The 16,282-nt window shown below is 34.3% G+C and overlaps 1 protein-coding gene across 3 annotated transcripts in view; it reads right to left on the bottom strand.

Annotated features, from left to right (window-relative positions):
• LAF3 (Amidohydrolase family) overlaps positions 1-15,227 on the bottom strand; it is a 252,714-nt gene extending 237,487 nt beyond the window's left edge. Inside the window, exons 1-4 of one of the 3 annotated variants that reach the window (XM_089807847.1) lie at positions 14,954-15,227; positions 14,707-14,843; positions 14,048-14,149; positions 13,022-13,094 (exon numbers count right to left, since the gene is read on the bottom strand). In XM_089807847.1, coding sequence (XP_089663973.1) covers positions 13,022-13,094; positions 14,048-14,149; positions 14,707-14,843; positions 14,954-15,044 — 403 coding nt within the window. In that variant the 5' untranslated portion in view covers positions 15,045-15,227. The remainder of the gene's footprint in view (positions 1-13,021; positions 13,095-14,047; positions 14,150-14,706; positions 14,844-14,953) is intronic. The other 2 variants (XM_089807849.1, XM_089807848.1) reach the window with 2 other exon arrangements.
• Between the last annotated feature and the right edge of the window lie 1,055 nt (positions 15,228-16,282).

Genomic DNA, 16,282 nt, shown 5'->3' on the forward strand with positions numbered 1-16,282 from the left:
GCTACTAAGAGTAACCCTAGTCCAATCAGGTTGTTCAAATTCCTCATAAAACATGTACTTTGTTATGTTCAACTGACTCAAATGTTCATACCCCAATTTGAATGACAGATCATTGTTGTAAACCTTGCTCATGTCCTCATGTATTTCATCATCCCCAATTGATTCAAACTTACAGTGAATATATACACAGGCATCTTCTACATGCAAAACCCTATCCGAGATTTAAGAGAATGCTCCTATCGAATCATCTCCCAAAGACACGAAAGGATGCTTTTTGAAGGTATACCTAGGTCTTTCTCTGACATCACACACAACTGGAGATGTCATTGCTACAATTCAATTTCAAATTCAAAGCAAATAATAACCTTGCGAAACAATTAAATACCTCTTAATTTGCAATTTAGGGCTTCTACGAAAAATCACTTCAAATCTCCTTTGAATTCGCTCTACTAAGTCTATGCACTCTTTTGTCGATCATATGGTGATCAAATGACTCAATTTCAACCCTTAAATCCTCACAAAATTGGATCTTCATTAATTGCGCAAGTACGTATACCTATGTTCCCCCGAGTTTCTAGGGTAGGGACAGTAGGGGACAGCAAGACAAGTTTCCGGGATGGCAAAAATTTTTGCCAATTTGGGGGATGGGGGGGTGGCAAAAGTTACATTTTTTTTGAGTTTTTTAATTTTTTGTGTAAAAAAATTGGGGACGGATGCAAGTCCCCAATGAAGTCCCCGGAATGAGGACATCCCCATCCTCGAAATGTTGGCTTTTTTGGGGTGGACACATCCCCGGGGAACAAAGACGTATACTCAAAAAAGATGATATACAGATCTCATAAGTCTAATGATTATCTGGTGCAGTATCCCTTGTTTTAAGCTTGTAAAGTGATTGTTCAAGTTGAAGTAGGGGTAAAGTACTTGGTATTGTTCACGTTTTATTCTCAGATATATCTTTTCTCTTTTCAACCCATACTTTAGCATTTGTAGATGTTCCTTCTTTAACAAATGTTTTATCAAGACTTTCTACTTGCTTTCCTTTCACATTTTCGTTCCTTCTTGCATTGTTGTTTATGTTTCTTCTAAGATAAGGTGTTCTCATATTCTGTGATCTCATGTTAGGTGTTCTCATGTTAGGAGTTCTCATGTTTTGTGATCTCATGTTAGGTGTTCTCATGTTGTTGAAACTATTCAATCTACAAAATCTTGGTGTATGTCCTAAGTTGTTGCAAATCTAACATGCTATAACTCTATTTCCATATCGAGGCCGAAATTGATTAGTCTGTAATCTGCAATCTCTAGCAATATGTCCAAAGTTGTTGCACTTATAACACATAACTCCATTTCTGATAATATTTGTTGCTCCCAGTGGTTTACTAGCTGTAGGGTTAGTCCTTTCATGCATACCATTATCAAATCTAGGTTTCCAACATTCAATAGATCTATGACCATAAATAAAGCATTTATAACAATAATCAAAAAAGAATTTAGAATACTTACCTATGCACTCCTTCGTGTGTCTAAGTTCATTACATGCAAAACATCTTCCATTGAATTGTCTCCTTGTATCTTTAGGTTGTTCTGGTTGGTTAGGAACTTCTTTGTTAAGATTTTCTTGATGATCAAGTTGTTGGTTAACAAGATCTTGTTCTTCAGTAACTTCAAATCCTTTAGATGATTCTCCTTCAACATATCCAATCCCTGCCATGTCTCCAACAGGTCTTTATGCCATAATTTTCTCATCAAGTTTTACATTGCTAGAATATAACTACTCAAGTTGTTGCTTGATTTGTGTAAGTTCTCCTTGAACAATAATATTGTACTTCTCATGTTCTGCAAACCATAACTTTGTAGTCTCGAGTTCAGATGTACCTTAGTAAGTTGAGATTTTAGATCTGCATTCTCGGATCTCGAATATAATTGACTTCTCTTCTTATCTACCATCATAATCATCTTCAAATTTGTAATTCCAAGCTCATGTTTCAGAATCTCATTCTCCCTCTTAAGCCTTGAAGCTGATTCACAATCCTTGATCTGATCATGTGACTCCTTTTTCACTTTAGTGCTTTCAATCTGTTCTTTCAGTTTCAAAATGAAATCTTGTGCATCTATAAGCTTGATCTTCAGTTTTTCTTTCATTTGTGATTGTATAAGTTCCTCAAATGCTTCTTCAACATTCTTCTGCAATTGTTCCAAATCCATAGTGTTCTTACTCAAGTTGTTTGGCCTTCCCTAAGTAATTCTGCCCTGATACCATTGTTAGAAATAGGGAATATTGAGGGAGGGTGTTAATCAATGTTCTACAAACTTTTGTCCAACTATAAATAACATTAACAATCTTTAAAGTTGCATAGATAATCAAGCTGAAAAGTGAACATAAGCATAACACAATGAAACTCAACACCATTATTTGTGAAAGATAATGACCCTGTGAGGAGTCTATTACATCTACATAGTATATCCATCCTTGTTAAAGGAGGCCTTGTTAGAAGCCTCAACCCTGTTAGCACTTGTGATTACATTACAAAGTGCATGATGAGCCTACTGCCCAAACATGCATATACAACTGTACAAAGCTATCTATAGAGATAGATACAAAAACTTTTGACTGCTTGCAGATATCTTCAATATCTGAGCAGTCCTTGTAGTTCCTCTTCACAAAACATGTCTCTGGCAAACTGCACATAACTCATCCAAAATTTAACATCTCTTTTAGTGGTCTCGCACACGTGTTCTTAGGTGTTCATACTACCTTCCTATAAGTGCATAACCTCATGTGCTTCCAGTGAAGCTCACTGAACAAGCTAAGTTGCTTGTAGCCTGTATTCCTACTTTATACTTTCATTTTTCTAAGTGTTCTTTCTTCAGACTTAATCAAAACTTCTGCCATATCAAAAGGAGTGACATATTGCCATAAATGACAGCCCTATCAACTACCCTTAGCCAAATTGCCAACATTCAGTCCCCTACATAGCCTTTAGGGGGTCCAACTAAATCTGACGCAACCTCTATGAAGAGTAGCACAACTTTCAAGGTGCTGATTTAATGTTCATTCCTCTCATATAATGTGGAGGAAGGGGCATAGAAATACTAAAGGGGTCAATTCATGAATTCAAAGCCTTTGGAGGCTATTAACCTGACAATCAACACTAGTAATCACCACGCCATTCTTTGGTTGTTGAATATTAGTAGCCTCTATTTAGGAGTTTCTGCACTTACTAGGGTTATGTAACCCGACTCTTACACGCTTCAGAAAACAACAATATTTAGGTCTCAGGAATCTGGAATAGCATATACAATTCTTCCTCTATTGCACCAGATATGTATGTGTATGTGTGTCTACACATACATATGTGTGTGTGTGTGTGTGAATGTATATATGTATGTGTGTGTGTGTGCATGTGTACAGTGTATATACGTACATATATACTAAACAATAGAGCTTAGCAACATTTAATAGTACCATCAGATCATTTTTCTGTTGTAATATTCAAAGTAGGAGTGGAATTTATTACATTTGTACAAACTATTGAATGCGTTGCTTGATAAGACAGCAGAAATAAAGTTTTGAATATTCATTTGCATTAGCACATTTCCTAACAGTTTATTGCAGTCAGAGAATCCAAAAGTACTCTTGGGCATTTCATTCATAACCTATTTCTAGAATTCAGTTTAAATTTTTGCACAATACAGAAATAGAATTGAAGAAAGCTACCAAGAGTCTGATAAAATACCTGTGAGCTGAAAGTTTCCTAGTTTGCAAGATGTCTTTGGGACATCTTGGTAAGGGTCATTACAAAAACTGCAATCAAACATTCAGAACCAGAGAGAACAAGGAGAGAGCCTGTCAACAAAGATTTAAGGACAGATAAGTGCTCCATTGTGGTGGGGGAAAACTTGAAGAAACTATCAGTTTTAGTGCTCCAATCTACTCCTTATGCTCTCCAAACGTGTACTCCTCTTGACTATGCACCTTGACAATTTGAGTAAGAGGAAAGAAATACTTAATAAGTTTTGAGGGGTTCTTTTCTATTTTTGAATCCTCTTTTACCTCCTCCCGACTAGGGCATAATTTATTTTTCTTCCACCCTTATGTTTTCTTTAAGTTGATTTTTAAACTCGGACTCTTTGAGGACACAGCTAAGAGAGTTCGAGCCATTTTACCTTTTCTTTCAAATTGACCACCAAAGTATCCAAGGGCACAATAGAAAAATGGGATGCATTTTTCTCCTATCAGCAAGTTGACGTCTTGACATGCAGACCTTCTTGGGTGCACCAAGACAACTAAAAATGTTTTTCCTTCTACTTCACAAGTGACAATTTGAGGTAAATTCATTCTAGAAAGCATGAGAGCACATTTTGATCTACTTTAACTATCCTTTTACCCTTTGGTGATTTAGGGCATCATATTTTACTTGAGTGCTTCTTCATGCTTTTGCATTCTTGTTTTGATACATAAGTGCCTCGGAATGAAAACAAATGGTGTAATATCAATTTTCCCTCCAAAATTTTGAATCAACCATTGACACTAAATTGATCTTGGCTACACCTAGCCACTAAAGTGTCAAAAAAATCACCAATTCATTTTATTTCTTCATTGACACTTGCCCTCAAGTGAACAATTCCCTTTTGTGCGAGTTAAGATATCCAATTTGTTGTTGACATTGAAAAGTACAAGCACTTTATCTTCTAAGACAAAACATTACATTAGACCTTCTTAGAGCACACCTAGACACCTGGATGTCACATTTGAGTTATTTTTACCTCCCAATATGGTATTGTAATGTCCCCTTTCCAATTTTCCCTAGAATTTGCTTTAATAAAAACAATTGCCACAAATCAGGATTAGGGCTTACCGCATATAAGGTTTCTTTAATTATATAGTCCATAACTTGATTCCTACAATCGCCACTTGAAAACAAATGCCAACATATAAATAGATACCCATATGTATATTAATATTAGGATTAGATCATAATATAAACATTAACTAACATAAGGTTTCTTTAATTAATATTAGGATTAGATCAAATCATAATGTAAACATTAAATAATATAAGGTTTCTTTAAGTATGAAATCCATAACTTGATTATCACATTCATCACACGAACGCAAATGCCAACATATGAATAGATACATATATGTATATAAATATTAGCATTAGATCATAATATAAAAATCAAATAAGCTATATCATTATGTAGTACTTAGTTGTATGTGAATTCCAATTTTAGACGATACAAAGTAAGGAGGCATGTTAGGGTGCCTTAAGTCGATGATTGTCCCTCCATACGTCCTCCTCCATTCTTCCAAGGTTGGATTTAACTACGATTCGCCGCTAGCCTCTCAACGAGTAAGTTGGGAAGGTACTTGCAATACAATGCCCTTAGCAATTCTCCCTTAATCACAACGTGGTAGGGTGCCCTCCTAGTCATTCTCCCTTAATTACCAATCCAATGCGGTGCCCTTAGCATTTCTCTCTCAATTATAGTGTAACAAGGAACCTGTATAGTTGTTTTCCCTTAACTGCCACTTCAGTGGGGTGCCCTTAGCAGTTCTCCCTCAATTATAGTGTAGCAGGGTGCCTTCAATGTTGTTCTCCCTTAACTGCCACTGCAATAGGGAAGCCTTAGCAATTCTCTCTCAATTACTACAACAATTGGGTGCCTCTACCAGTTCTCCCTCAGCCACAGACTTCCTCCCATTTCTTGTGACAAATTATTGTCAGTTATGTTAATGTTGTAGCTTCTATCGGATTGATTTAACCATAAGATACATTGTTATGATTACTAGTTAATCATTTTGATTAATAATCATTAGACAATTAATATATACATACATTTTATATATATAATCATATATAATTAATAATTGTCTAATAATTACTAATCATAAATAATGAAATATAATGTGTTAATGAATAGACATGTCTCCTGAAGGGACATGTCTCTCCTTGTTTCATCCACAATATAAATTCAAGAGAGATCGTTGCCTTTGGAACACACAAGCAATGCTATAACATTTGTAGCAATAATATCTTAACATAGTATCAAAGCAAAGCCTACAAGGAGATTTCTCATTCCCTATAAATGGGTAGATGAAGAAGAATTTCCAGCCCTAGAAAAATGTCAATGTTGTTTGACTGAAAAGCACAGCGGGGTGATAGTGATGTTTAACCTAGCTATGCTACAGACAAATATTATGTATCAAACATGAGTTACTGAGAAAATTGGATGTTTTCTACAAATAACAATTCAGAAGTTGAAGCATTCGTCTTGGTCAAAGGCCTGGGGGCTCTATTGTTTAGGTTGATTATAGATGGATGTAGAGAATTGAAATATTGACAATGTTAAATATACAAATAAAGAATTGAAAGGAAAATCCATTTGCAATTATATGACGGCTCGCAATTTGAGTTAGACATCTTTCCCCTTAAGTTTATTGTGCACACCAATCAAAGCTCTAATCATTTGCAGCTCCAAACACTTGCAATAGAGATGCTCACCAGCCTAGCCTTGGAAGAAGGTAGAGAAAGCATCGAAAGCACTAGCAAAGTTTTGAGCAATCTTCTATGTATTTTTCATTAAAAAAATAATACTAATGAGGATAAGGAGACAAGGCAATTGGTAAGCAAGGAAGGAGAAGCCCTCACTCTGCTCGCACTCCACAATAGTCACAATTGTGAAGTGATGATTAAACTCAAACTCAAATTAACCTACTCAAGTAACAATATTAATTGAGTTGACTGTTCTCACAAATCTTGTTGCTCTTGCAAGGTCAATCTTTCAACTCAAGTCATTGAAGAAGAAGTTGATGCACTGTGAATGATTCGCTAGACTCGGCTTGTCCTCAATGTACAGGGATCGTGGAAGGGAGGAAGAAATCATTTTCGAACGACGTCAATTTGAAAATTATGGTGATTGCAAGTAAGAGTCGCATAAGAGTTATTATTCAATGAGAAATGTGCAAACTCCTCAAAAGAAAAAAAAACTGTGCGACTATAGTTAGCAGGAAATCATCCAAAATAGTTACTTCACACAGAGATCATAAAAACATCCACAATGATATCAACGAAATCAATTAACAAAATCTCTTGCCCAAGAAATTGTTTGGTCATTGCACGAATGGTGATCATTGAGATTAACACTACCAAGGATCACATAGACAACAAACACCACATGAAGTCACATTAACAATGCCACCATTGATGTAAGAGAATGTTGCCACTTACGTCTAGCGAAAGAGTCGATAGCATAAAGGAGGTATGTTTCAAGAAAATTATACTTTGGACTGCCAACAAATGAAAATGAGCATCATTACGACCAACCAACTATTCACAAAGAGTCCTCCAAGTCACATAGCAATATAGAAATTGCCTATGATCGGGTATAAACTACCATAGTGTAAATGTGAGATACATATTGAAACTCTTCTGAAATAAAGAAAACATGTCACCTTGTTCGCATTACAGAGTATGATGAAATTGTTAATATATGTGATCGACTAAAGAAGACAAAATTGTAGTTCACTCAACTTGCTTGATGGAAGTCATTGGGGGTATAGAGGAAAGGCTGCAATTAAGTAGTGAGGATTATCCGTATATAGAGGAGAAGAATGCATAAGTCTTGCAACCCTTATTATCACCTAGAAAAATAAGCTAAGATTCGAGTAGTTATCGAATTAAGTAGAAATTGATGGCTACAACATATAATTGATGGTCTGCATTCACCACAATGGTACACTTCTATGTGAACAAGACATTTTATGGGGTTCCCTCATGAACGATAATAAGGATCTCAAAAAGCGGATATCATTGTTTCCAGGTTGATGATATAATACGAATTGTTCTTCAATAAGAAGTGTTGTTTATTGTTAATAACACTATTTTCATAGGACAATTTCTTATAATATATCGAAGATCATTGCAACAGACTGGATAGAAATTGTCTTCAACCAAAATGTCGTCCTCTTCAAATCACTAATCCAATCACTCTTGAAGCTTTCGGTGAGGTTAATCTCCAAGTATCGGCGGCTAAGGTTGGCAATGTTGTAGTTCTCAATGCATTGTTGTTGAAAATCAAGAAACATAAATGCTTCAATTAGTGTTAATAACATAACGAAGAGATTTAGCCTTATTAAAAATACTAACACATTGGTATGGGAGTTTATGCCAATGAATTGAGGAAATTAAATATTAAAGCAGATGGAAATGAAAATATGATTATCGCATAGTACTGTAGTAAAAAAGTTCATCGATAAACGTGCAAAATTCCAAGGTCAAGGTAGGATTCAAGATAAAGATATGTGGGTAGTAAGATGTTTTAGAGCTTGATCATTGATCAAAACCACACGCGTTGGAGATCAAAACTGCAGTTTACAAGCTATGGGGGAGAGACTGTTCTCCATGTAGATCACTTATATACAAATAGGATTTGATTATACTAATATAAGGAGGAAAGCATGGAGTCAAGTCGATTGACTTTGGAGGTTTCTATTGCTATCACCTATTAAGGAAACTACAATTGAAAGGATATATGACTAACAGAGTTAGAGGTTGATATCATTCATGCATAATTGTCTCTTATTGGACGTGATAATAACTAAAAACTCTATAAAATGGAATGAGTGGGAATTTTACATTGTGGGGGAAAATAATAACCAATGTTCCATTCCTATTATTTAACAAATGCTTATATGGAGGCATTTTCATACTTGAAGCATATGGACTTTCATTGGAGCAACTTGTATCAAGGATGCTGATGTACATATTTAAGTATTTATTATCCTTTTATCTACTCACTATAGTCTCTCTCTTATTTGTATTTCTATACGTACTATAAGAGCTATTTGCCTTGATCTTCTCCTTTGTCTCTAAGGATGTTCTTGCAGGAAAAGAAGAATGATACATTAGGCATGCTACCAAATATTGTGCAAGACTCAATCTTACGACAATAGGTCCAAAGAAGTTTTGATCTAGGATCCATTAGTCATTTGATGTTCATGCTAGATAAAGTGACCTATTGGATCAAGATATCTTCTATGATCAGAGTTATGAATATCCTTCTATAACAAGAGGGAGTTGACACATCCGTCAAAGGTAAACTTGGAAGTTAGTAGGTTGGTGCATGAACTTGGAGCTTCAGAAGAGGGCCACATTAGCATGAATATCTAATGCAACCAAACTTAGGATAAACCAACAGTTTAGTACATTCACTCATGTTACCATGAATCAAAGTATGCTTTTGTGACAAAGAGAGCAAAAGATATGTTTTAGTTGACTTTTGAGGATCTTGATCATATTTATTGAGAGGGAGTAGACCATGTCGAGATGGATTCTCCTGTGACCAAGAAACTGTAGCAGTCAAAGGAATACAATTCATGAGATGAAGTTCCATATGTCTAGATTAAAAGGTCTTTATGTGAATGCCTAAACCATAGATGGATACTAAGAATAATATTCATTCAGAGTACAGTATCACTGAAGATCTGACAACCAATATTTTCTCGAAGCCTTCTACCAAACTAAAGTTTGTATATCATTGAAGACAAGCTTGAAGCAATGGATCGAAGCCTTTAGAGAGAGGGAACCTCAACATCAGTGATTACCTGAGATGTACTATAATGCATCCTTCTTTGTGAGAGGGGAGTTTGAGGTGAAAGCCTTTGTTCCACCCTCTAGAAATGTTCATGGTGGATGTCATGTGAGTTATTACATGACTTTGTGGAAGCATCATGGAAGGTGACGATCTTACAAGTCTAACGTTTTGTTATGATGGATGTCATATGATTGATATCTAAGTAATCATGATAGATTATACCTTGTAAATAAATATCAACTGAGAGATACATGTCGCCACATAGATATCTATGAGCTATATTGTATAGATATCATGGAGGATTTAATATCTGTGGACAAGCCATGATTCTGATGCCCCTATGGTAAGTGTCACATGGGTGATGCCAGTGCACATACCTTATGGACATATTGAGTACTTGGTGAATATCATGAGACTCGATATTTGTAGGCCATTACTCTAAGTACTTGGTAAATATCATGAGACTTATTATTTGTAGGCCATTACTCCTAATATTATAAGATGATGTCATTATGGTGGATATCTCCAAATCAATATATCCATGGAAATACCATATAATCTGATAGTGCATATCTCACAAATAACTTTTTAAGTTGTCGTACTAGTATATGGCATGGTGTATACTATGAGACATAATATTGGAGACACCATGTGCAAATATTCTCTTGGTAGGCATCATGGGACCTGATGTCAGTGTGCATAACAAGAAAATATAAGTATGATGAATATCATATGGTTGATATTCCTTGTTGAATCATACTTTTGTTGATATCGAAAGATAACATCTAATTTGGTAGGTATATATTGATATCCTTAAATATGCCATTTCTAAGAATACCATATTAAGATGATATCTCTCTACATTGCTTGAGGGCAAGGTGTGTTAATTATATAACAATCCTCCCTAGCTAAGAGGGAATGTTAATATTGTAGCTTCAATCAGATTGATTTAAGCATGAGATACATTATTATGATTACCGGTTAATCAGTCTAATTAGTAATCATTAGATAATTAATATATACATACATACATATATGTATGTATACATACATGCATACATATATCTTATATACATACATACATACAGATGTACATATGTATGTATACATACATACATACATATATATATATATACTAATCATAAACAATGAAACAGTATGTGTTAATAAATAGACATGTCTCATGAAGGGACATGTCTCTCCTTGTCTTGTCCACAATATAAATTCAAGAGAAATCACTGCCTTTGGAACACACAAAAATCACAGGCAGTGCTATTACATTTGCAGTGATAATATATTAACAAGTTTAATTAATATCTTTAATATTCATTAAAAAACAAAGCTTGCATTATAAAATCACATAAGTATATTAATTGCCATTTCTGCATTACCAAGAATTATATTGATAATTTAGGTTCAGGGCTGAATAATCCTCTTCTTGATATTAAGGAATTGATCTGCTGAAAGATATCACGTCCTTCATGTAGTCAGGTGCTCTTTCTATTCTATTCATTTTCTTCCATTCAGTCTTTATATCTCCTTAATGATGGTAGTCACAACCTCTCTCAATAGGGTTCAGATTATACTCTCTGCTAATCACGCCTTTTTATGTATTAAACTTATCCTTTATGATTAATTTTCATTCCACAATGAGGACTTTTGTTTAATAATATATTTTTGCTGTATTCTATCTGCTACTGCTATTATTATCCTTTGTTACTCTCAATCAGATATCCTAATTCTGATCACTATTCTTCCTATCTATTTCCTTTCCAATGATAAAGGCAACTGCTCGACTAAGAAGAACCAAATATGGATACCAAAAAGAGATGGTTTCTATCTATTTTTCTCAGAATTATGAGTGATTGATCTCCATCTTATATCTTGTACAATTTGAGAGACATGTCTCTTCTTTCCATTTGCACCTCTTCATAATACATTGGTTGAGTCTTCTTCAAGACTAAGGATTTATATTAAATCTTAATTAATAGTTGTCTTTAATTATTTCCCTCACATATGTTATCTCTGCATGTTATTCTTTAATGAATAACTCAGAACTACTACCTTATAGTCAATTGTTGTTATTTCTTTGAATTTTATTGACAGGTCAATATCAATTAAAATAAACAATGGTACTTAATTTTCAAACTCCCAATCATCGTATTTTTTCTCTTTATCGACTTATTCCTCATTACTTTATTTGAATAACTTATCCCTGACCTACAATGAACTTGCCTTAGTAACACTACAAATTGATTATTACCAAAGTAACTTCCTTAGTGGAATAACATTTTTGAAGTGTAAACACCATTAATAGAAATTATTGCTGCCATAGAAACTTCAGTCGTACCAACAAATTGCTTTATTTATTATATTATTCGAATGTTCTAATATGATCATTATTGTCTGAAAGTTTCTAGCCGAATGGTAAGCATTTAGAGTAAGTGAAGATGATATTGTCGGTGTTTAATAGGCACACTATGACACTTTCTTTTCCTACTCTCATTCCCAAGTCAGTAGTGGGGTCTTTGATAACTGTCATTTGAACAGAGCCCCATATGTTGATGAACCTGGATGTTTCAAACACTCCTGTAATTTCTAGAAAAGAACGGACATTTTGTACTTAAATTCAAATTACAGCACTATCCTATGGCAATTGCATATTCTTCTCTGCATTCCCAATGTTTAGTTTTGATTTAATTTGTTTGTTTGATAAAATTTAATAATATTAAGAAAATGCACTTCTTCAATACATACCTGCCCTTCTCTTTACTAGAAGGGAGCTCTAGTGGGTATTCCCTTCATGGTGTTACGTTTTTTACACCCAAATCAATTGGTCAAGGTCGAGTACTTTCTGTCTGCCCAAAATATTGGTGACAGGGCAAAAACAGTACTAAAATTAAAAGCGTGCACCAATTTAAAAAGTGTGAATGAAAATAACCAAGACGGAATTCAAAATTTCTAAGAAAATTATTTGAAATGACCTTTTCTTAAACACCACAAAGTTAATACATAATCTAATTAGGAAATGCAATTCCCTTCTATAAGGAAGACTGTTATCCTACATGGCAAAGAAAACTTGGTAAGCTTAAAATATTACTATTTTGTTAATTGATCAAACAAATGATTCAAAATTCACAGCACATAACTAAAGCCACTCAAAACAATGAAGTAAAATCTCTATTTCATACAGTAGAAGACAAGAATATGAGCAGCTGCAAAACAACCATAAAATTATGCAAAGAATCAAAATAGATAGGCTGTCTCTAGTTTTTAGCACTAAATTTTAAAAAGTCATAATATTTCCTCAAGGATATTGCTTTTATTTAGAGCGTGAATATAAAGTTGACAAATTTGGAAGCAAGTAAAAAAATTCATGAATGAACATGTCAATGAAATGAATCACTTTATATTCAATCCATACCGTGCACAGCATGCTCAACTTTACTTATAAATTCAGATTTGCTTGTCACTGCATGAAGATCCACTCGTGCCATCTGTCACATTAATACATCAGTCTCTCCTATGGGTCAAAGGTAAAACTAAGTGAACCTAAAACATGTATCGACATTTCCACTAAAAAACATATCTTGAATGGTAATGGCTATCTGTATTAGACTTTGTTAAAAGATATGATAGAGAAATGGGAAGGGGCACAGATTGTTATCCTATCTTAATTCAATTAATTAGTACAACAGAAAATTGATTGCCAATAGACTTCCTATGAAATTCTACAATTATTTAGAGCACTGAAGAATCCTTTATATGCAATAAAACATGACATTATGCCTTCTTTTGTGAGATTAATCATATGCAGTTTGTTATGTTGAATAAAGCTAATCAAAATTTCAACAAAGGTTAATGTCTACTTTCTTTGCTTGGTTCAGGCACACAATTAGAATTCATTTATTTTGTAATAATACAGTCCAACTAAAACACGGTATAAAATTTCAGCAGTGCATCTATCAGATTAACTTTATCAACACCTTAAGGCTCTTTGCTGAAGAAACCTAACCTCGTCTTCTAATCATGAGGTCTTAATCAAGATTAGTTCCTGTAAAAATGATTTTCTCCAGAAACAGCTACATCTTCCTCCTCAATACATTTAACTGTAAGGTATTTGGCTCTCATCCATCTATTGGTATTTCCATGAACCATGTTTCTCCCTAGAGGAACTGATTACATGCAAGTCCTCCTATAAAGGGAATGATTAATAGAGATTTTCACAAAAGATGCATCCAAGCATGAAGAATGTATAGAAATTACGAACTCTGGTCCATAACATGGCTTGCAGCTATTAAATGAGAGCTGAAAATCTTATTATCAGTTCCTGTGTTAACTTAAAAGTGTTTGAATATTTATGGCTTTGTGTAGAGGTCCTAAAACATCTAATCGCTGTTATAAGTTTATGTTTTAAGACCTAGCATACAAATTAAAAGTTGATAAGTACCTGGAGACCACCAGATATAAAATGCACGTGGGAATCAATGAAACCGGGAACCACAACTTTCCCTTTAAGATCTAGAATGCGAGTCTGTCGTCCAATTAGCCCCTGCACGCACAAAAATTCATGCACTATATTTAGTGCGTGATCGCATATATTAATCTAAGGCCTTTTCCAATATGTGAGATTATATTTTTCATTAACCTAACACAAAGCTTCCGTTCAGGTCCACACAGATAGCATTGTGCTGACATAGTTGAACAATTAGAAGCTAAATGACACATCTCGCACAGCACAAGAATAATGGAATGGAATGAGTCCAATTGTTAAAAGCATGGGGACTTCCAAGGCAGGGCCCAGGGTTAAAATCACATAAAAGATGGAAGCTAAAATAACACATCCAACTCACTAGGTGTGACGTGTCCAGTGGATGAGACCAGGAGCAAGTTTCATGTAAATGTTAAAAAGACATGTCAATCTATCATGGCATCTAAGCATACCGTTACCCAAAAAGGAATTTACTGAATATCGAAAAAGAAATAAACAACAAACTAGCATAAAACCCAGAAGCAATCACATAGTTAAGCCAAGAACGAAAGGAAAGAAAACCTCGGAAAATAAAACAAAAACGAATGAATAAATCTGTCAAACAGTTAGGTAGCCACCTCAATAGAAGGCAGGTCTCCAACCGCGAAAATACGGCCATTGCGAACAGCAATACATTCTGCCCACGGAAACAATGGATCACAGGTATAAATGACAGCATTTTTTATAACTAATTCTGCACTCTGTATCCCTCTCCCTAACATGTCAACAGCATAGTTAAGAGTAAATTCCAGTGGCATTTCATACAAAACAATAACTAAAAGCAAATAAAGCAGCGAAAGAAAGTAGAGAATTGGGTTGCATTACAATTTCCATAAGGCAAGCGTGGTGCAACAAAGAATGTAATCACGACTGCCAGACACGCAAATAACCCTGCAATTAAGTTCCTGGGCTCCATGAAGATCCTCGTATTGCCCTTGTCCCCTGTATCCCAATTAACTTCAGTCTCGTGAAGAGAGAAAACCCCCAAGAGACGATTTTCAAATTGTGAAATGTTTCGTTTGGAGGATAAATACTCTGCACTGGGTGTAACTTACAACGGATTGCTGACCTCAAACGTCTTTCTTGGTTTAAAAATAGTGCTGCTTTTTCGATTGAGTGCACTTTTTAGCAATTGAAACATTTTCGAGTGTTTTAAATTCAGAAAGTGGTGGTGATTTTTTAATTAGTACCTTTTAGATTGAGAGAGAGAAAAGAAAAAAATTCGAAATTCTAGATTCATATTTTAAATAGAACGCTATTAAGAATTTGTTCTTATCATTTTACATGTGGAGAAGGAATTTTTTTTTTTTTTTTTTTTTTATATATTTTCAGGATGGATTTTTTAATTGGTAAGATTGTAAATGTATTGTATTTTTTATAGTGTATTATAAGATATCTTATTATATTCAAATATTTTTCTTATATGTGTTAATCTTTTTGTCTTTTTTTCTTACAAAAATACTATTACTAAACATCTACTAAAGAAATCAATTAATCGTAAGATTTAATTGAGATAAATTTTCAAAAGTATCTATTGTTAGTATAAATAGTGTTCCAATAAATAGTTTTATCTAATGGAGTTATGGGCACTAGTTTAAGCTAACTTAGAAATTATTTATTTGTTATCTCTGAAGTTAAAAGAAAAAAAAAAATTGCACCTCAATTTGAGTTGTTCCATTGTTGCCAACGACAACACTAGAAAATTTTTTGCATGCAATAAGACATGTCAAAGTTAATAGTGCCTCAACCACTCTTTTACTATAGAATCTTTTTAGCCTCAAATTGTAGCAAGTCAAGACCAAATTTTCTATTATACATATCATTGCCATAGGATTATTAATATTCTTACTATTGAGGATTAGACTAAGGATCCATGTTGCATCCATTATTGCTTTTATATATCTCCATTCAACCAACTTATATTATTAATAAGAGTTATAACATTCGCAATGTCTATGTTAAAGATTGAGTGTTTCTTAGTGTAACTCTATAATAACTTTTACTATCAATGTTTCAAGTTACTTGATGTAATTCAACATCGTCGAGAAGGAGGATGACGATAACAATGATGAAGATGGAGGAGGAGGATAAAAAGGAGAAGGAGAAGGGTGGGGGAGGAGGAGAAGGAGAAGAGGGGGAGGAGGAGGAGGAGGA

This window comes from Cupressus sempervirens, chromosome 10 (assembly GCF_028749045.1).
Source record: "Cupressus sempervirens isolate cs-2001-9-10 chromosome 10, ASM2874904v1, whole genome shotgun sequence".
In the NCBI taxonomy this organism is placed as follows: Eukaryota; Viridiplantae; Streptophyta; class Pinopsida; order Cupressales; family Cupressaceae; genus Cupressus; species Cupressus sempervirens.